Source organism: Eulemur rufifrons, chromosome 7, assembly GCF_041146395.1.
Source record: "Eulemur rufifrons isolate Redbay chromosome 7, OSU_ERuf_1, whole genome shotgun sequence".
Taxonomy (NCBI): Eukaryota; Metazoa; Chordata; class Mammalia; order Primates; family Lemuridae; genus Eulemur; species Eulemur rufifrons.
In genome coordinates this window covers 79390515-79412574 of record NC_090989.1, presented here as the reverse complement: position 1 = coordinate 79412574, position 22060 = coordinate 79390515, and the positions used below count along the sequence as shown (strand labels likewise).

The 22060-nt window shown below is 36.8% G+C and overlaps 1 protein-coding gene across 2 annotated transcripts in view; it reads left to right on the top strand.

The window, feature by feature from the left end:
- The window catches only part of YEATS2 (YEATS domain containing 2), a 95175-nt gene that overhangs the window by 47429 nt on the left and 25686 nt on the right, over positions 1 to 22060 (top strand). For both annotated transcript variants that reach the window (XM_069472865.1, XM_069472866.1), the window contains 8 exons: positions 586 to 744; positions 2342 to 2442; positions 4813 to 4920; positions 5429 to 5611; positions 13901 to 14159; positions 15342 to 15503; positions 17042 to 17253; positions 18044 to 18202. In XM_069472865.1, the coding sequence (XP_069328966.1) occupies positions 586 to 744; positions 2342 to 2442; positions 4813 to 4920; positions 5429 to 5611; positions 13901 to 14159; positions 15342 to 15503; positions 17042 to 17253; positions 18044 to 18202 (1343 nt within the window). The remainder of the gene's footprint in view (positions 1 to 585; positions 745 to 2341; positions 2443 to 4812; positions 4921 to 5428; positions 5612 to 13900; positions 14160 to 15341; positions 15504 to 17041; positions 17254 to 18043; positions 18203 to 22060) is intronic.

Genomic DNA, 22060 nt, shown 5'->3' with positions numbered 1-22060 from the left:
TGTGACATAATATTGACAGAGACTTTTGTCCTGGGCAGGTGAATTTTACATTTTCCTATTTGAAATGAATTGGAAATCAGGATACTAGGCTCCTAAAGCTAGCTATTCACTTACTGATTTCCTCCCTAATTTTAGTGTCTTTGAGTATAACCAATATTATAACCACCTGTAATGTTAAGAGATTTATCATGTCAAGACTCAGCAGTTCCACACTGTTATGTAAAGCTCTGCTTTTTTAACTTCAGTGTGCATACCAGGGGATCTTATTCAAAGCAGATTTATATTCAGTAGGTCTGGAGTGGGACCTTAAATTCTAACAGTTGCTAACAGTTTCTAACGATTTCCTCAATGATGCTGATGCTGGGGTCCACAAGGATAAGGATGCAGAGGGTGAATCATACTACTCCCAGGCCTCAGCTGCTCCTCTGCTACTGCCTAGCCTCAGAAGCATATGGTCCCATTCACTTTTCCTCATTTGTCACCTTTGTCCTGGTGGCGCTGCCCCTCTTCCTTGGTCCTCAACATCTTATTAGATGAGTTGAATATATTTATTTTGTTTCTCTTCTCTCTTTTTAATTAATAAAGGTTCCCCAATATCAACTCCAAGCCCATCACCATTGCCTCGAACCCCAACTTCCACTCCAGTCCATGTGAAGCAAGGAACTGCCAGCTCCGTTATTAGTAATCCCTATGTTATCATGGACAAGCCTGGGCAGGTTATTGGAACTACCACTCCCAGTACAGGTGTGTTTTTGTTCAATTTTTGCCAACCCAAAAGGTTTGATCTTTATTAAAAATGTAAACCTGGCATGACGTTGCCTTGTGACAGTTTAACATTTATGTTAAGTAAACTTTTAGTGAGAATACACTTTATGGCTTTGACTGTACCGCTGTATAATGGTGTAATGGGAGAATGAAATCTCTATCCATAAACAAAAAGGAGGAATATATAAAAGTAACTCTAATACTGTTTCTGTAAGGGAAGATTTACTCTTTGTAAAAGTTACGTTTTTAGATTTTTATGTTTTTATGTTTTAAGTTCTCTTTTTAATTTCTAAAAATTAAAAATGAGCCATAATTAATTTTCTAAAAAAATTAGTTTTCATTTGGAAGACTTACTCTTTTGGAGCCTGCAAGCAGTGTAGTTACTTTCTTTTTTTGTTTGTTTGTTTTTGTTTTGTTCTCCGTGAAGGGCACAACTTTCTAAATTAAGCTTTTAGTAGCTTTGTGGGCCATGAACATTTCTCCCCAAATTAAGAAAAAGACGATATTTACTTTTCTGCAAATAAGGTAGATTTTTCTTGTGGGAGGTAAATTGAAACATGCAATTATAAAAAGAAAACTCTAATAGGAAGAATAAGAAGTCCTTGGATTCACCATGTTGTCACCATAATCCCATACAATTACATAGTGCTTTTCAGGGTTTTCTGAAGTGCTTTCACTAACATTATTTTACTTATTTCCTTTATTTAACCTGTATTTAAACACATGCTCCTAAGTGTAAACTTCCCTGTAGCTTTCACTTCTAATTAAGGGAAATAGACAAGAAATGAAACAAAAGAGATGATTATAAGGTAATGAGGCTGATTTTTTTTAATGTATTAGATTTAATACACATGAATGTATGTTAGGCTTTTCCAAGTAGCTTTTTTTGAAAAGCTAAGCACATTAACAATTATTGTAATTGTGGAACTCCTTTTAAAAATATTGCAGTCAGGGCTTACTGAGTAGCCTTTTGTACATATTTAGGGATGCCAAATAGGTGTCCTTTGAGGACATTGAGTTTTAGGAATCAGCCTAAAGTCTTTGGAGACAAGTTTGGTAAATGTAGTAGGTGATGAAATACCAATTGGGGTCTTATTGTTGGCTATAGATTATGTAACTTATTTTTTTCGGTCCCTAAAGGCAGTTGTTCAGATGGAGCATAAAATGTTTAATGTTGGCAGCATATTGGAGTAGGTATAACCTTCTAGTGAAAACTTTGAAGGCGCTAGCGTTCACTTCGGTGCATATATTCTGGCACATTTGTTAACCAACCAATATCATTATGTTACAATAGCTCTTATTAGGAATAGAGTATATGACATATACTTACTTTTTCTTTTATACATCTTTACTAGCTTCTTTCTTATCCCTCTGAGGTTGAGCATGTGATCAACTTCATAGGGATGAGTCCTTGAGTGTTACTTTCCATAATAGTTTCAGGGTTGTGGGTTTTCAGCCCTTAAAAATGAAAAACAAATAGTGGGAAGAGGGAAGGGTGGTGGAAAATGCTTTAAAATTACATTCTGTAAATTTTACTTTATTTATACATTATTTTTAAATCTGCCTTGCCTATCAGGAAGTCCGACAAACAAGCTCTCCACGGCTCAGGTCTCCCAAGGAACAGGTTCTCCTATTCCTAAAATTCATGGAAGTAGTTTTGTAACATCTAATGTCAAGGTAACACTCTTAATGCATTATTGCACTTTGCTAGTTTCTAAAGACAGCGTGTTTAGCCTCAGCAAGAATGCATCAGTTGATGATGACACAAATTCCATAAGGTAGAGTCATCAAGCTCATAAGTATCTTGAAGAACACCTACTCCAGACTCCACTACCTTGCTTTGCTCGTTTCCTAGTGTAGAAAATGCTTTTCAAAACTTTTGTCAAATGATCACTCAGTATCTATTTGAAAACTTAACTGCAATGAGGAAGTGGCCTTGTTTATTTACTTATTTATTTAGACAGTTTTGTTAAAATAATTACCTTGAGGATCATAACTCTGCCAGTTTATTTTTTAATGTTTATTTTTGAGATAGTGTCTTGCTCTGTTGTCTGGGTTATAGTGCAGCGGCATCATCATAGCTCACTGCATCTTCAAACTCCTGGCTCAAGCAGTTCTCCTCCTCAGCCTCCTGAGTAGCCGGGACTACAGACATGTACCACTATGCCCGGCTGATTTTTCTGTTTTTTGTAGAGATGGGTCTTGCTACATTGCTCAGGCTGATCTCAAACTCCTGGCCTCAAGTGATCCTCCACCTCAGCCTCCCAAAGTGCTGGGATTACAGGTGTGAGCCACCATGCCCAGCTTTATTTTTTAATGTTTGTTAATGATCTTTTTAATTACATAGTCAAGAAGTGTTCTTTTTTTTTTTTGTTTGTTTTTAAACAGAATATATCTTTTATTCATTAGGTAGAAATTAACAAGACAGCTAATATCAAGTTTTTATAAATCAGTGAGAAATTAAAACCCTCTTATACTTTTAGGTTTTCTCCAAATAGTTTGGAGAAAAAAATATTTTTGGTATTTTTATCAAAATTTTAAATTCTGTTAAAGTCTTTGAAGCCACAATTCAACTTTTGTCACACAAGGAAATAAGTGACAATTGAACCTGAAATTCTGTATCCCCCATAACAAGATGAAATAAAAAAAAAATAGTGGCAGCCAACCTAATATATTAGTTAAGTGAAGGTCAGGCAAGAGAAGTGTTCTTAACTTTGCTTCTTGCTCCTATAGTTTATGGCAAATTGGCTGTGTTTTTTACATTTTGTGTTTGAGAATTAAAAATAAGCTACAGTAGTTTTGAATGTTTACCATTGTTATCTTTGCATATGCTAATTATTTAAGTTCTTTTTGTTGCTTTAATTTTTAATCATTATTGAAAATTTTTCCCTTTTATTCTGAGTATTTATTGAGTAAATTTTACAAATCCAATTGTGAATACTGTTAAAAGAGAGTATATACTGAAACATTGCAACTGCCTGTTTCCTTATTTATTTAGTGCCTAGGCTCTAGGGATATAAAAGAAACAATAATAGTCCTTGTCCTTTAGTGATTTATAATCTGGCAGGCAACTAAACATGCAAACCGATAAAGTCTGCCAAATATTAGCTTATCTGCCAAATATTAGCAGTAGTAGGATAGAAGTCTTTCCAGCATACCACAGGACACAGATGAGTGGGTTCTTGCCAAGTTATAGCTTTTCTTTGCATTGGGTTTCTAAAACAATATTAAAATGCAGGTGTAGGCCAGGCATTATGGGTCATGCCTATAATCCTAGCACTCTGGGAGGCCAAGGTGGTAGGATCACTTGAGGTCAGGAGTTTGAGACCAGCCTGAGCAAGAACGAGACCCCGTCTCTACAAAAAATAGAAAAACTTAGCCGGGCATGGTGGCATGAGACTGTAGTCCCAGCTACTCAGGAGGCTGAGGAGGAGGATCACTTGAGCCCAGGAATTTGAGGTTGTAATGAGCTATGATGACACTACTGCACTCTAGCCTGGGGGACAGATTGAGACTGTCTCAAAAAACAACAAAAAAAAAATGCATGGCTCACGCCTGTAATCCTAGCACTCTGGGAGGCCGAGGTGGGCGGATCGTTTGAGCTCAGGAGTTTGAGACCAGCCTGAGCAAGAGCGAGACCCCATCTCTACTAAAAATAGAAAGAAATGATATGGACAGCTAAAAATATATATAAAAAAAAATTAGCCGGGCATGCCTGTAGTCCCAGCTACTCGGGAGGCTGAGACAGGAGGATCGCTTGAGCTCAGGAGTTTGAGGTTGCTGTGAGCGAGGCTGACGCCACGACACTCACTCTAGCCTGGGCAACAGAGTGAGACTCTGTCTCAAAAAAAAAAAAAAAAAAAAAATGCAGGTGTGGAGGCTTGGAAGACCCACACAGTTTCAGTTTCAGGCTTTTTGTTTTGTTTTGTCTTTTGGTTGTCTATGTTGCTAAGGAATGTCACAGGTTTGTATCAAATATAAATGACTAGAATATATGAAATCACCAATTTATCTTGATTATAAAATAAGCTATTTTTATACACACAGCAGGAGGATTCTTTGTTTGCATCTATGCCACCTCTTTGCCCAATTGGGAGTCACCCTAAGGTTCAAAGCCCCAAACCTATAACTGGAGGACTTGGAGCTTTCACAAAAGTGAGTATTTATTAGGGCATTATCCTACAAGTCAGTATGGTCTTGTTTCATAATTGTTTTTGTGTAATGTTGGAGTTCACTGACACTCCTACAACATGTTAACTTTTTAGAATGTCTCAACTCTTAAGACCAGACTTTACTTAGATCTGAGACATGCTTTCATTTATTTAGTGGTGTCCACAGGACAGCTCTTGGAGTCCAGTAAGATGGGAATTCAGAGAGCACAAACAGTGTGTTTCTTTCTTTGTTTTGCCATATGTCACCAATCTGTAAAACAAGTGACTAGGTTGAGTTTGCAAGAACACGGGATCAAGTCCAGATCCTACTTTTGGTCCCTTTAATAGCTGTTATGGACTATATTTAAACAGCATTTTTACCCTTCTGGTGGAATCCTTCTCTACAGATCAAGCTTCATTAATTTGTTAGTCCCTGCAAAGAGAATAAATCATATTAATAGCTTTTTAAAAATGGGATATTTGTTCAATGTCATTATCCTGTTTGTTGCAAGGTGATCATCAAACAGGAACCTGGTGAAGCCCCTCATGTGCCCACCACAGGAGCTGCCAGCCAGTCACCACTTCCTCAGTACGTGACTGTGAAAGGGGGTCACATGATAGCCGTGTCCCCTCAAAAACAGGTCATAACTACTGGAGAAGGGACTACCCAGTCACCAAAGATTCAGCCCTCCAAGGTTTGTGTTGGGTAGGGATGGGAAGGTCAACATGTAAGTGAATGTTGTTTGTCTAAATAATTGACAGATGCTGAAAAGATTCAAGGGGACAGAGGCTGATCCCATAAAAACCTGTAGATGAAAGCCCAGTTGGAAAAGCAAGTCAGTTAATGTTAACACAGTGACTGCCACACTAGAAAAAAAATTTCCTAGGGCCACGATGTTTTATTATGAAAATATTAATAGAATGAAAACTTCGAAAAGTAAATGATCCTTTCTAATTTAATGAAAAATGTGTTATTTTTTAGTGTTTTTCTGTGCATGAGTTATATGCAACTTGAAAAATAGTTCTCGCAGCTCCCAAGGTGAAGAGATGTATCAGTTACATATGCTTCAGGAGGTCCCGGGCTCAAAAGTAATGTGAGTTAACTACAACTCACATGGCAGTTAATGTGTTAAACCCTTCTGCTCCTATAGTAATCATTGACAAGAGCTGGGGCATATATTATAGAGGGTCCAGAAATCGTTCAAGAGGCAAAGAGACACTGTGTTATCTCTGGCAGTGAAAGGGACTGACTTCATGGACTCAGCTTTCCACTTGATTCAAATCTAAAATGGGTCTACTGTTTTACTTTTTTCTGATAGGGGAGTGTTCCAGTTTACACCTGTGATATCCAGACTGTGTGATGTTGATTGATTCTTGGCTTTCTATAGAGAGTTTAATTTCTGTATAATTTGGAGGTATAGGCGAATTAATATATTTGGAGAACTGTAAAATAATACATAGGTTCATGTTTTCCTGAGTCAATTAAAAAGACAATCATGTGTTGCTTAATGACAGATACCTTCTACGAAATGCGTTGTTAGGCAGTTGCATCGTTCTTTAAATGTCATAGAGTGTATTTACACAAACCTAGATGGTATTATAGCCTACTACATACCTAGGCGCAATGGTACAGTCCTGCAGTCTCCAACCCCCAAGGTGCAAACTGGTACCAGTCCGTGGCCTGTTAGGGACTGGGCCACAGAGCTCTGTCCTCACCCACCCACGTCTTCTATGAAACTGGTCCCTGGTGCCAAAAAGGGTGAGGACTGCTGGACAGTCTATTGCTCCTAGGCTACAAACCTGTACAGAATATAACTATACTGAGTACTGTAGGCGGTTGTAACACAGTGGTAAGTATTTCTGGATCTAAACATATCAGAGCATAGAAAAGATACTGTAAAAATACAGTATTATAATCTCATGGGAGACCAGTGTTGGAAATGTGGTCTGTTGTTGACTGAAATGTAGTTATGTGATACATGACTTTAGTATCTGTTGAGTGCTTTTGTATGCCATGCTCTTATTGACTTTATCTGTAATCCTCACACAACCCTGCAGGATGGGTATTTTCACCTTCACTTTACAAATGAGAAAACTGTCGCTCTGAGAGGTGAAGCAACTTCCTCGAAAGCATACAGCTTATAACGGACAGGGAGTTTGAACCCAGGCCTGCTGATTCCAAACTCCCAGTTTCAAAACTATGAAAATTTGTGAGCCACTGTCTCTAACTTAAGCATGCTTTTAGAACATCCAGAGTTAAATTATCTCAATTTTTTGGCAGGTGTATTCTAAAGCTGTTAATAATATTATGTGGATGTTTGTTTTTCAACTTGAAAGCCAGCTTGTCTAGGGAGAGTGAATTGTTTTGAGAGGAATATTTCTAAAATAGAAAAAGATTTTAGATATCACATAGCTAGATAAGGACCAAGATAAAAATTCATAGAGTTACAGGTGGTTTTAAGTTCTGTAAGAGTTTATTAACTACTTTCCCAGCTGTATCTGGTTATAAGAATTATCTGCTGATTAAAAAAATACAGATTACTAGGCCTCCATCTCAAACTTACTGAATCAGAATCTTCTTGGGAGCCTTAGGAATCTGGATTTTTGATAGGCTTCCCTGCTGATTTATATGCCTAGACAAATTAAGGAACCAGGGAGCTATAGCATCAGATTTGACTTAGAGGCTTCCATAGCCAGGATCATTAAGACAGGCATCCCCAACTGCTTCCCAACGCTCCCATTGTTGTTTTGGCCATACAGGTAAGCATTCTGTCAGCAACCTTTAGTGAATCATTTATTGTCATCTGAACTCTCTATTCAGACTTGTTCTGCCTGTATGTTCCTAAAAATTTATTTTGTTTCACATAGGGATATATGGTTTTACCAATTTAGGTTTTCAGTCAATCTAGCATTGCTATATATGGTCAGAAGCTCTGGGAGAAGCTTAATCTCCACTTTTTGTCAATCCACTCCTCCAATAATGCCGAACAACCGTACTGTCTTGACACATTACCACCTACCTAATGATAATATAGGCCTAAGAGAAAATAGGTGGGGTTTGTGTTAGAATGCCCTGAATGCAGTTTAAAGATACCTGAAGAGAAGAGCCACACCAGAATGTGAACTGCAAAGAAGCAGTAGAGAATGAGAAAAGTCACGGCTAGGAAATTTAGTACATCCTTTGCACTTGAAATAAGGAGCTGACTGCAAGAACAGACTGTCCCTGGTTGTTGCTAAAGTGCATTCTTAGAAACTATGCCAGAAAACAGGAGGATGGAAAAAGTGGTACTGTTGAACAATAGAAACACAGCTTATTCACCATTAAATTAGAACTAATTGATCAACACTCATATGCACGTATGGAAATAACATTCATCAGAAATCAAGCAGGTGGTGGGGGTGGAGAAGGGGATGGGTAAATTCACCCCTAACAGGTACAGTGCACACTCTCTGGGGGATGGGCACACTTATAACTTTGACTCAAACGGTACAAAAGCAATTTATGTAACTAAAACGTTTGTACCCCTGTAATATTCTGAAATTAAAAAACAAACAAACCTAAACAACAACAAACTTCAATACTTCACCCTTGCACATTACTTACAAAAGAAATTTTGACCATATAGTTCGTGTATGTGGAAAATAGAAAAAATTAAAATTAAAAACTGTTTTGAATTCTAAAAAAAACACACACAGCTTATGTTTTTCCTGAAAGTGGAGAGAGGTGCTCCCTTTGATGAGAAAGGGGGCAACTGAGGAATAAATGGGTTCATGTGGGAAGGAAGCAGTATGGTATAGTAAAAAGAGTTTGAGCTTTGGAATTAGAGCTTGTTGCAGATCACAGCCACTTACTACTTTTGTGACCTGGACAGGTTACTTGATCTCTCAACCCTGGTTTTTTCATCTAGTGTAAGAGAATAATACCTTCTGTCTTTCAAAGTTGTAGGAGATTTAGATCATTGTATATAAAGGACCTAGCACAGAGCAGGTGCTCGGTAAGTAGTAGCTAATGTGAATGTCATGTATATTCATGCCCAAGTACCATGGTAATGTTACTGTTGAACACTTAACTTATAAATGGTTGTATTTTTTAGTATCTGGAGGGGAAAATCATATACAGAATCTTCCCCTGAAGTAAATTTTAACTTGCCAAAGGTATGTACAGGGCACAGGGAGAGCAGAAATAGAAACATTGAATCAAAGTAAAGTATATTTATAACAAATACAGAGCAATGGGTGTCTGCATTTTAAAGCTAGGAGGAAAATAACAATACAGAGAAGTGTGAGGATGAGAAGAGTTGGTAGGTGCATTCAGGTTCTAGGCTGAAGTGTGCTGTTAAAAGCCAAACTAATTTGGCATTATAGTGTCTAGTTTCAGAGCCCTTACCTTTCTTCCTTGTTGTGTCCATAATCAGCTGGGCCTAGAGTTTTTCCTAATAGAATGCAACTTCCTCATTCTTTTGTTTTCTAGACAAAGTTGAGGGAGGGCATTCATCTTGCAAGTGGTTGCACATAGTGGATAAGCTGATAGTAAAGACTGCCCTCCTGTGGCCAGTTTGGGACACCACGTTTTATCAGGCTTTTGGAGAGATTAAGTGTGTCATATCCTGGGAACTTTGAAGCAGTTGGCACGAGAAGGGAAAAGTAAGTCAGATGCATGGAATTTTGAGAAAAAGATAAAAATAGGTCCAATTATGTCTTGATTTCTTTTAAAGTCTTTGCTTTCTTTGTTAGTTTAGGAACATAAAAATAGGCTCTATGTAATTTAATTTATGAAATAGATTGCCAAGTTTGATATGTTTAGGAGATGTGAAGATTCTTGTCTTAGGAAAAAGGTGAAACTGTTATAGCAGAGAAATATACATACCAGAGGCTTAAATAAATTTATCTCTCTCATAAAAGACCAGTAAGCAGTTTTGCTTTGGTGGTTCCATGGTCATCAAGAATCTAAACTCCTCCTGCCTTTTTGCCTAGCATTCTCAAATTTTGGTTTTCAGCTTGTGGGCTAAAATAAACACTTCATGTCATGTCACCATGTTCACACTTGTTGCCAGCAGGAAGGGAGCAAGGGGAAAACCCAGGGCAGGCACAGCCCAAAAGTTACACTCATCATTTCTGTTCACGTCCCTTTAGCCAGAAATCAGATGGCCACATCTAGGTGCAAGAGGGCTGGAAAATACGATCATGATTCTATGTGGCCATGTCCCCAACTAAAAACTGAAGTGTCTGTTACTGTATGAGAGAAAAGGAAAGAATAGATAGTTGGGGTTCAACTAGCAGTTTCTTCCACACCCCAAAAATGTTTTTCTATATAAAGAAACTTTTTATAAATGTACAGGAAAGTTCTTGACTAGTAAGAAGGGTTTCTGTATCTCCACATCTCTAGGGAAATGACCTCACCCCACTCTGGCCACAGAAACTCCCAGGTCCCCTACAGAATGACGCTCATACAGTTAGAATAAAAAAATGTAGGGTATTTCAATAAGCTAGAAGAGCTGGGAGAATTTCTCATCTCCATTCTGGGCTAACTTGCTTTTTTTCATTGGTTCATTTATTTTGTTTCTTCCTTCTTTCTCTCTCTCCTTCCTTAAACATTCATAAAAGTAGACTAGTATAATGAATCCCATGTGCCCAGTACCCAGTTTCAACAATTATCAACATTTTGCCAATCTTATTCCTCTTCCTGGAGTATTTTAAAGCAGATCCCAGATGCTATATAATTTCACTCAAGATTAATTTCTATTTGAGTAACTGAATCTGGGATTTAAGATCAAGGTCTCTTGCCTTGACCAAATGCTGAAGATAGCAACAAATGTTTGTCTCTCGGCTCTCCTTTTCTAGTCTCCACGTGAGCTCATGGAGTACCATTCTTCAGTTAATAGTAAGTGTCATGGTTAGCAGCAACAGCAGCTAGGCATTTTGTAAATTTATTCTCATTTTGTTTCATGATTTTATGAGGTATTAATAAATATCATCTGTATTTTATAGATGAGGCTAATGCTAAAGCTCAAACAGGTTAAATAACCTAGCTACTAACTGGTATAACTGAATTGGGAAACCAAATCTGTCTGCTTACAGAAGCCTATGGTCTTTCCTCTTTATTACACCGTTGATTAGGGACTGTTTTCTTTACATCAGCCATATTATGCAAGAACAAAACACATGTATTTTACTGTACTCAGAGTCTTTGAATAGAAACCATGTGTAATTTAGTAATTATTTATTTAAAACATCCCATTCATCACTAGCATATAATTTATCATTTTATTCCATCTCCTAAATAATCCTGTTATTTTTTAATTTAGAAAGAGTTTTAAATTTCAGTAAAATATAGAGAACAATATAATCAACACCCACATATCTTGCACCCCAAGTTAACATGTTAATATTTACACAGATCTTTTTTTAAAAATTTTTTATTCATATAAACAGTTTAATATACTAGTCTAGACAGGTTGTTAGGCATAAGTACATTATACAAAAATCAAAACCAATACATCCCCCTTTAATGACATCTAGCTATGTTTCTGCATATTTTGTACTAGTCATTTAATTACTTCCAAAATCAACTGTACTTGTGAGTGAGGAGAAAAAGCTAAGCAATCTTAGCATCATGACTAATTTTGACTTCACAAGCACTGACCATATTTTCTTATAGTCACCAACATTCAGCCCCTTCTGGAATTGGGGGGCATAAGGCCAAGTGAGTAGTCTGTCACCTCTCAGGGGATGACATGAAAATTTGAATTTGTAACCAATTCTCACATGAATCAAATGTCTTTAATATTAGAATAGCAGATTTTTCTGTTTAAAGGGCAGTATTGAAAAGGTGTCAAATATGCCCCCAGTTTTTCCAGTCATGTGCCAAAGATTCAGACCCTCCCTGTTCAAAAAAGAAAGTCAGTTTACCAACTCTTTGCTAATTAAAGGATGCCAAATTAAGTATTGTCAATGCCCAATAGCGAAGCACAGCTCCTCTTTTTTCCCCAAAGAGTTACCATTCTCCAAAGAGGGAATCGTTAATGAAGTCAAGCTGCTGGATGACAATTGACAATTGCAAGTAGCTCTCCAAAAGCTCAGACCTTTTATTCTGCAAATAAAACGTGACTGATAAATGTTGTAGTCCACTTTGTTCTTCCCAGAAGCAACACTATCATGACTTCGATGTGTAGCCTTCCAGTCCATACTTCTATTACATAAATATGTAGCCACAGAAAACATGTAATATTTGTGTTTTGAAGCTTTTCATAAAAGATATATGTATATATATTTTTATGTATGTCTCTTTTCACTCAATATGTATTCTTTCAGTCTTTGTATGCTAAAATATATACTTCTACAGGGTGTCCCAAAAGTCTCCATACATAGGGAAAATAGGAAATTGTAGCTAAATATACCTTTATGTACAAAATTTTTCCTTTGTATGGAGACTTTTGGGACTCTCTGTAGTTTCATTCATTTTTGCTAATGTGTGATATTCCATTGTCTATCTTAAATCACGGTTTATCCATTCCTCTATCTGTACATATTATAATGTTGTTATGTGCTATAGACATTAGGTTCGTAACAGTTTTTTGTAATTACAAATAATGCTCCCTTGGACATTATTCTATATGTTCCCTTGAGCACAAGTCTAAAATTTCTCTAGGATATATTCCTAAAAGTAGAATTCCTACTATATGTATGGGGTATGTGAATTTTCAATTTTAGCAGATATGCCAGTGCGTCTCTGGAGTGGCTTTAGAAATTTACCTCTCTACCAGCAGTGAACAAAAATTCCTATTTCCCCATAGCCTCTAGCCAGTTCTTGGTGTTATCAGATTTTTAACTTTTTTTTTCTCCAATCTGATAGGTAAAAAGCACTTCCTATTTTATCTTTTTCGCCTTAAGAAGGCAGATCATTTGCATTTCTTATACCCTTATGAAAGTCTTTTCATCTAGTTTCTGGTGAGTTCTTTTTATGAAATAAAGAAATGGGAGTGGGAAACAGTGCCCCAATTTGCCATTAGTTTCCTCTAATTTAGCCGTTTACTTTGTTTTAAAAGAGCTCCAGAGTATTTTTTTACTTGAAAGGGTTCACTTTACTCTCAGAGCCAGATATTTCCAACTTCCATTTGGATATTGAGGTCTTTTTTTTAAAAATCCAGTTAAATATTATTCTTGTTTAAACTTTTTAAATCAAGTATCCACCTTCAAGGAAAGGAAAGATTAGGAAGACATAACGGAAAAGATAACTTTTTTAAAAATTCAGTCGCAAGAAGTGTCGTATATTATAAATGATGTGAGCTGTTAGGAGTTACAGAGATGAAAGAAGAGATTATCAATTCAGGTAGGGATAATATAGAAGTTACTGAAGAGGTGATATTTAAAAGTATCTACGGGAATTTATAGTTCTTATATGAGAATGTTTATTGCACAGTTTTTTATAATATAAAATTTAAAATTACCTAAATATCCTACAGTAGTGAAATGTTCTACATAGATTATAATATTATCTATTTTAATATATTATTATTTGGTCATTTAAAAATAACATTGGAAAAATGCTTGTGATGTTTAAAAAGTTACAAAACTATATGTACAATGTGATCCCAATTCTGTGTTTTAAAGTGTACATTAGAAAGAATTGGAAGTAAATACATTAAAAATGTTTGAGATTATTTCTGAATGAGTAGAATTTTTTTCTTTATGCTTATGAATTTCCCAAATTTTCTATTAAAAATGATTTATTATCAAAGTAAGTTATAAAAGTAGGCAAGGTAAGACAACAATCTTTAATCTTTTATTATTATAATATCCAAAATGTAAGAAATAATGGTTGTTCTTTCGCATCTGTCCAGATAGCATTCTTAGATGACTGAATTAGACTCCATGTGTTATAGCTAGGCCTTTGCTCCTTGCTAGAACAGAGTGACTACTGTTCTAAGAGCTCTCAAAGGGATTATGAGAAGCAGCACTGTTGGACTCTTTTCTATTTTGAACAGGTTGTTGGGGTGCCAGTTGGGTCTACTTTACCTTCAACAGTGAAACAGGCTGTGGCAATCAGTGGTGGCCAAATCCTTGTAGCCAAGGCCAGCTCTTCTGTTGCCAAAGCAGTTGGTCCAAAGCAAGTTGTGACCCAAGGAGTGGCCAAAGCAATTGTGAGTGGAGGTGGAGGAACCATTGTAGCCCAGCCGGTGCAGGCCTTAACCAAGGCTCAGGTCACTGCTGCTGGTCCTCAGAAGAGTGGATCCCAGGGTTCAGGTAACTAACAATCATGGGGGTCCTTTCAGCAGCAGCTTTGTCCAAAATTTCTTTTGCTAGTGATTTTATCTGATATCTAATCCTGTCTAGGAAAGCCCAGTTAGGTTGATGCTATAAGAAGTGTATAAAAACATTTGTTATTCTTCTTTATAGAACATTTTACATAGAGGTGTGTAAGCAGTTTGCTTTAAATTTACACATATGCACACAGTCTTCCCTTGGTATCTGTGAGGGATTGGTTCCAGGATCCCCTGCTGCAGACACCAAAATCCATGGATACTCAAGTCCCTCCTGTAAAACAGCGTAGTATTTGCATATAACCTATGTACATCCTCCCATATACTTTTTTTTTTTTTTTTTGGTAAGAGGTAGAGTCTTGCTTAATCACCCAGACTGGTGTCAAACTCCTGACCTCAACCATTCCTCCCACCTTAGCCTCCCAAGTAACTGGGACTACAGGTGAGAGCCACCATGCCTGGCTTCTCCTGTATACTTTAAATCATATATACATTACTTATAATACTTAATACAACATAAATGCTCAACGTAAATGCTACATAAATAGTTGTTATATAGTGTTGTTTGGGGAATACCAAGGAAAAAAGTCTGTATATGTTTAGTACATATGCAACCATCCTTTTTTTTTTTCCCTGAAATATTTGAATATTTTTGATCTGCAGTTGTTTAAACCCATGAATACAGAGGGCCAACTGTACTTGCCAATTAGGACAGTAGACCTTGCCCTAACTTTGACTTTAAACAAATGGGGGAAAATGTGTATTCATCCATAGATAGGGTCATTGTTTAATTAATTGTCTAGCCCTCAGTACTTTGAGAGTAGAAAGAGTCACTATTAATAATTACAATGGAACATCGGTGTAACCTAGAACTGTTCTGGTCAAAACCAGGAAATAGGCTCACCCTGTTTATATACAGATGTAAATGAGTTGACAGGCTCTTCTGGTCTAAATTATTTTTTAATTAGCAAGATTAAGATTAAGCAAGATTAAGAATATCAGCCTTTAAAGCATTCTGCATCTAGGAAACAAACTGTAAGTTTACTGTTTGTTAGTGTTTTTATATATAAGATTTAATTGCTCCTATTTTAATTTCAGAGTGTTGCCTTTAGTTCCAATTTATCTTACAGTTTTTCCTCCTTTTTTTTTTCCTTTACCATTTTAGTAATGGCAACATTACAGCTCCCAGCCACTAATTTGGCCAACTTGGCAAATTTGCCTCCTGGCACTAAACTCTACCTTACCACAAACAGCAAGAATCCTTCAGGAAAAGGAAAACTGCTGCTGATCCCTCAAGGAGCCATCCTGCGAGCTACCAACAATGCTAGTTAGTTAAATCATTTGGTTCTTGGGTCTTTGACTGTGTTTATCTCATCCGCCTGAGAGGGAGTTTTTACCTATTTCAGGAATCATTTCTATAATTCTTTGATGGTGTAATGGTAGCATTTGCCCAAATGGATTTAAAACATATGGGTAATTTAACTAGAAGTGAGTTTACTATTCAGTTTGGGATCAGGGATGAATGACTGGGTAGAGATGGCTGTTAAGGCTATGTTGGGAGAAAGTTGTCTGCATGAACTGTAAATGAAGAGTTCTTCCTTTCAGTGGCATCTGAAAATTATCTGGTGATACCTGAGGGAAGATCTATCTTCTTTTCAGTAGCTGGAAGTCTAGTTTCATTTTAAAGGGGATAGGAATAGGATTAGAATCAAATGTCTCTGCCTGACATTATTTAGATGTACTTCTTAACATTTGCTGGGTTTGGAGATAGAAAGAGGAATACAGGCTCTACCTTAGTGTATACATTTAAAGCCCAAAGGAGATTAGATAGTTATCTAGAGTTACATAAACTTTTGCTTTACCGTATAGAGAAAAACAATTTGGGTGGTGGTGAGAAGGAAAAGATATAAAGGAAATTATTTGCCTCTGAATCAGAAGTAGAATGGTACAGTAGTCAGGTTCATTAGAAATTAACCACCCTTGCCAAAAGGCAGTGTGTAAGCTTACGGCCATTGTGTTTATTGACTATGATGGGTCATTGCCACTCTTGCCCTGGTATTTTTTCCTCATACCTAAGCAGTGGCATGTCTAAAAGTTAGATATGTAAGAAAAGAACAATGTGTAGTATTCTGAGATAAATCCAGATAGCTACCCAGATTCTTATGATATCCTCAGGGTCAAAATAAACCATTGGGAAGGAATCTGTTCCAGTAATAATCACTGGAATTAAAGTGGGGAAGGAAGTCAAACTCTAATATTTATTGAGTGAATATAGTCCAGGTAATTCATATACATTACCTGACCAAAAGGGAAGTAAAAAGAGTCCTAAGGCTTTGAAGTGGGATTTAAAAAGCAAAAGAGAATGGGGCCCTGGAGTCATTTTAAATGTGAGGGAAGTCTTATTTTTCCCAAGTCAGGGGAGACAAAATAAGAGAGTACTGTAAAATTACACTAAATCTCAGCAATTTCACTGAAATTGGATGAGATGCTAAAAGGTTTAGAAGCACCTATCTGAGCAAATTCAAGCATTGATTAAAACACTTGGCTAGAAAATGTCAGTAGCAGGCCCTCTCGATCTCCCACAGCTAAGTCAAAACACTTGTCAAAGATGCGTTCTTCATTGTACTTGGAGCTGAAATATAGTCAGCTGCCATTCAATTGAGAGTAAATAGATTTCAGTCTTCTAACTCTAGGAAGTTTTCCTCACTCTTGTCACAGAATAGGTAGATAACAGAAAAGGAGGGAAATAGGAAAGGAGAAGAAATGGTGCTGTGAGGGAAACATCTCTCTGGGCTCATTTGTTTTCTCTGTTAAAACTTGGCTTGGTACTTTTTATGATGTTGCTGTCATTCATTGTATTTTTAGATCTCCAGTCCGGCTCAGCTGCCAGTGGTGGTAGTAGTACAGGAGGAGGAGGAGGAGGAGGAGGAGGCGGCGGCAGTGGCAGTGGCAGTGGCAGTGGTGGAGGTGGCAGTGGAGGAGGAGGAGGAACAGGAGGAGCGCAAAGTACCACTGGCTCTGGAGGGATATCCCAGCACCTGACTTACACATCTTATATCCTCAAGCAGACTCCCCAGGTCTGGTTATTTGTGGACTGATCTTTTAAATCATTTAGCTGTTTGATAACTGCTTTTAATGATAGTTGATTTACCTTTACAGCTCTGGGATCAGGGGTCAGTTCTAAGAGTTTAGCTATGTTATAAATCTGTGTTGTTTTGGGCCTGCTTTGAGAGAAGAAGAAATGGAGATTCAGGAAGACGTAACTTATCCAAGATTTTCCTGCTCAGCTAATGGTAGAGTTTGGGTTTAAACCCAGATCTTTCTGCCTCAAAGAAAGATTTCTACTATGCTAATTGCCTCCCAAATCCCTGAGGTAATAAACAGTATACTCTAGAGTTGAAAACTTGCTCTCAGAAGGGAGTAACCAAAGAGACAGTGTCAAGTTGTGGTATTTGGAGTTGGGTTAGATTAGATTAGGAATGGGTTTCCACTTTCTTTCCCCTTGTCACTGAAGTCTTTGCTCTCCCCTAAGGAAAGTAATAGACTTTTGGTTTCAGATGTTCTTACTGAGAAAAATGAATATTTAGCAGTCTGAATGATTAAATCTAGCTTTGAGGACTAGATTGCAAAACTTGAGTTTCCAACAGCCTGCTCTATAACTACGGTGCAAAGTTTGAGAAATGGGGAAAACTGTTGGAAGTGATACTTAGGGCAGAACCGTTCCTTTCAATTATTTTGCTGAGTTGCAGAATCGAAGGGGAGAGCATTGTAGCTTGTAATGTGGGACCTTGTGATTTGAAGAATCAGAGCGATTCATTTGAATTTGACAAATTACTGGTTTGTTCCTTATATTTTTTTCTAACTTAGGGCACATTTTTAGTTGGCCAGCCATCACCCCAGACTTCTGGAAAGCAACTGACTACTGGGTCAGTGGTCCAGGGAACCCTGGGAGTCAGCACATCTTCTGCACAAGGACAACAAACATTAAAAGTCATCTCTGGACAGAAAACCACTTTGTTTACACAGGTAAATATAGGCTCTCACCCCAAATATATGCTGATTGTGGCATTTATTTGCATATTTATAGCTTGTTTCTATTAACAAAGAAATTAAGATTACAGAAGACAATGAACAATAAAATGGTATAGAAAAATAAGAATAAGTCTTGAGGTTTGGGAAAATATAAGGAGAATGAGAAAATAAGGCCCCAGGGGTTATTCAGATATGTAAACAGTAAGATATCCCACATAGTTAATAAAATGAGGTATAAATGTGACAGCAAAAGCAAAATGAAAAGCATGATCAGTTATAAAATCACACTATTTGTGAGAGAGAGGAAAAAAACACCCACTATTTCCTTATAAGAAACAAAGATTTTCATGACATTTCATTATAATATTTCTCTGGAGAGACTTTCTGAGAACACCCTGAATAGTGTAATAGGCAATTTCAGCCACACTATCCATACAGTAAACAAGTGCTACAATGGGATTTGTTACATGTTTCTGCGGCATTTTTTAGTATAAACCTAAGAATAATGATAGGGAATCTTATAATAATGACAAGTGAGGGATATTATAATGATTTGTAGGATGATCTTATAGCTAGATCTGTAAAACTTACCAAATGAAACAACGGTGTAGGAGGATACATATAGTAAGATACCACTCATCAAAAAACAATGCATTTTCTATGACTGTATGTAGGTCAGCATTTCTCAAAGCATGGAATGAATATTAGATTTTTATCAAATGCTTTTTCTATTGAAGTGATCACATGATTTTTCTTGTTTAGTTTGTTAATATGATGAATTATATTGACTGATTTTTCAAATGTTAAACCAATCCTGCATTCTTGGGATAAACCCCACTTGGTTATCATGTATTATCTTTTGTTAATATATTGGATTTAATTTGATAAAGTTTTGCTTAGGATTTTTGCCAGGGATATTTGTCAGTAGTTCTCTTTGTAATTTCTGTTTCTCTCGGTATCAGAGTAATGCTGACCCCATAAAATGAAGTGGAAACTTTTCCCTCCTCTTTTTTGGGAGAGTTTATATAGAATTGGTACTATTTCTTTCTTAACTATTTGATTGAATACACCAGTAAAGCCATATTGGCCTGGAGTTTTCCTAATTGAGAAAGCTTTTAACTACAATTTCAGTTTATTTAATAGGTATAGGACAGTTCAGATTATTTATTTCTTCTTGAGGGAGGCATGTTTGTATCTTTAAAGGGATTTTTTTCCATTCAACTAGGCAGTCAAATTACTGGCTTTAAGTTGTTCATAATATTCTCTTATTACCCTTCAGTGTCTATGGAACCTTTGGTGATGTTCTCCTTTTCATTCTTGGTTTTGGTAATTATGCGTCTTCTCTTTGTTTCTTGATCAGTCTACCTAGAGGTTTATCAATTTTATTGATCTTTTCAAATTCCAGCATTTGGTGTCCTTTACTATTAATTTCCCTTTAGTTAGATGTCCCCAGCTATTTCAGACAGATATGACACCTCATACTTCTCTTTAGGCAGTTCTTTTAAATCTTAGCAGATTTCTTACCTGCTGGGGTTACAGCCAGTACAGTTTACCCTATTCTGCCACGGATGAGACAATTACTGTTACCCTTCCCTCCTTGCAAGGACCGCCTATCCTTAGATCAGGTTACTTGGTTACTTTGAAATTTCAACCTTCCCATATGTTCCCCCAAAATAAGATTTTGTAGTTAATCTAGCCTTTTCTTGTTAGGGTAGGAGCAACATGCTTTACAGCCTTTCGCATCCTGTGTGGAATCAGAAGTCCCTCACCAGTAGATTTTAATGTAACAGAGAAGCTTAATTACTATGGTTTCAGATTATGTAGTACAGCCAAACTTGAGGAAACTTCCACTTCTTTAGCTTTGGTGTAGCATCAAAGAAGAATAACAACAGTATTTGTCTTCCCTTTTCCAACTGTACCCTTCTAGTATAGCTCGAAGTCTGATAAATTGATGCTTCCCAATTTGTTCTTTTTCCTTAAGGTTGCTTTGGCTATATAGGGTCTTCTCTGGTTCCATATGAAGTGTAGATTATTTTTTCTAGATCTGTGAAAAATGATGTTGGTATTTTAATAGGGATTTCATTGAATCTGGAGATCACTTTGGGTAGCATAGACATCTTAACAATCTTGATTCTGCTGGTCCATGAGCATGGTATGGTTTTCTGTTTCCGTTAACAATCTTGATTCTGCTGGTCCATGAGCATGGTATGGTTTTCTATCTGTTTACGTTCTCTGCTATTTCCTTCCTTAGTGTTTCATAGTTCTCCCTGTAGAGGTCTTTCACCTCCTTAATTAAATATTTTCCTAGGTATTTTATTTTCTTTGTTGCTATTGTAAAAGGTATTGAGTCTTTGATGTGGTTCTCAGTTTGACTGTTGTTGGTATATATGAATGCTACTAATTTGTATACATTGATTTTGTAACCTGAGACTTTGCTGAACTTGTTTATCAATTGCAGTAGTTCCATGGCAGAATCTTTGGGGTTTTCTAGATACAAAGTCATATAATCAGCAAAGAGCGATAGTTTGACCTCTTCTGCACCCATTTGGATGCCCTTGATTTGCTTCTCTTGTCTGATTGCTTTGGCTAGAACTTCCAGCACTATGTTGAATAAAAGTGCTGATAGAGGCCAACCTTGTGTGGTTCCAGTTTTAAGCGGAAATGCTTTCAATTTTTCCTTGTTCAGTATGATGTTGGCTTTGGGTTTGTTGTACATTACCTTTATCATTTTCAGGTAAGTCCCTTCTATGCCTATTTTGTTATACATTCTTATCATAAAAGGGTGCTGAATTTTGTCGAAGCTTTTTCTGCGTCTATTGAGAGAATCGTATGGTCTTTGTTTTTACTTCTATTTATGTGGTGAATTACATTTATAGATTTGCGTATATTGAACCATCCTGCATCTCTGGGCTGAAGCCCACTTCATTGTGATGGATTTTTTTTTTTTTTTTTTTTTTTTGATGAGCAGCTGAACTTGATTTGCTAGGATTTTATTGAGAATCTTTGCATCTATATTCATAAGGGATATTGATCTGTAGTTTTCTTTTTTTTGTTGAGTCCTTGCCTGGCTTTGGTATCAGGGTGATGTTGGCTTCATAAAACGTGTTGAAGAGGATTCCTTCCTTCTCGATGTTGTGGAATAATTTCTGCAGGATAGGCACCAGTTCTTCTTTGTAGGTCTGGTAGAATTCGGGTGTGAAACCATCTGATCTGGGACTTTTCTTTTTAGGAAGGTTTTTTTATTGCTGCTTCATTTTCAGTACTTGATATTGGTCTGTTCAGGAATTCTATTTCTTCCTGATTGAGCCTAGGGAGGCTGTGTGTTTCTAAGAGTTGGTCCATTTCCTCCACACTTTCAAGTTTATGTGCAGAGAGGTTTTTATAGTATTCATAGATAATGTTTTGTACTCCCGTGGCATCAGTTGTAATTTCTCCTTCTTCATTCCTGATGGAGCTTATTCGGGTCCTTTCTGTTCCGCTTCTCGTTAATCTAGCAAGAGGCGTGTCAATTTTGTTTATTTTTTCCAAGAACCAACTTTTTGTTTTATTAATCTTCTGTATAGTTTTTTTGTTATCAATTTCATTTAGTTCTACTCTGATCTTTGCAGTTTCTTTTCTTCTGCTGGGTTTGGGGTTGGTTTGCTTGTCTTTTTACAGTTCTTTGAGATGATTCCTTCAATTGTTTATTTGCGATCTTCCTGTCTTTTGGATGTAGGCATTTACGGATATAAATTTTCCTCTCAGGACTGCTTTAGTGCTGTCCCACAGATTTTGACAGCTTGTGTCTCCTTTGTCATTTAGTTCAAAGAATCTTTTGATTTCCGTCTTAATTTCCTCCTTGACCCAGTAACC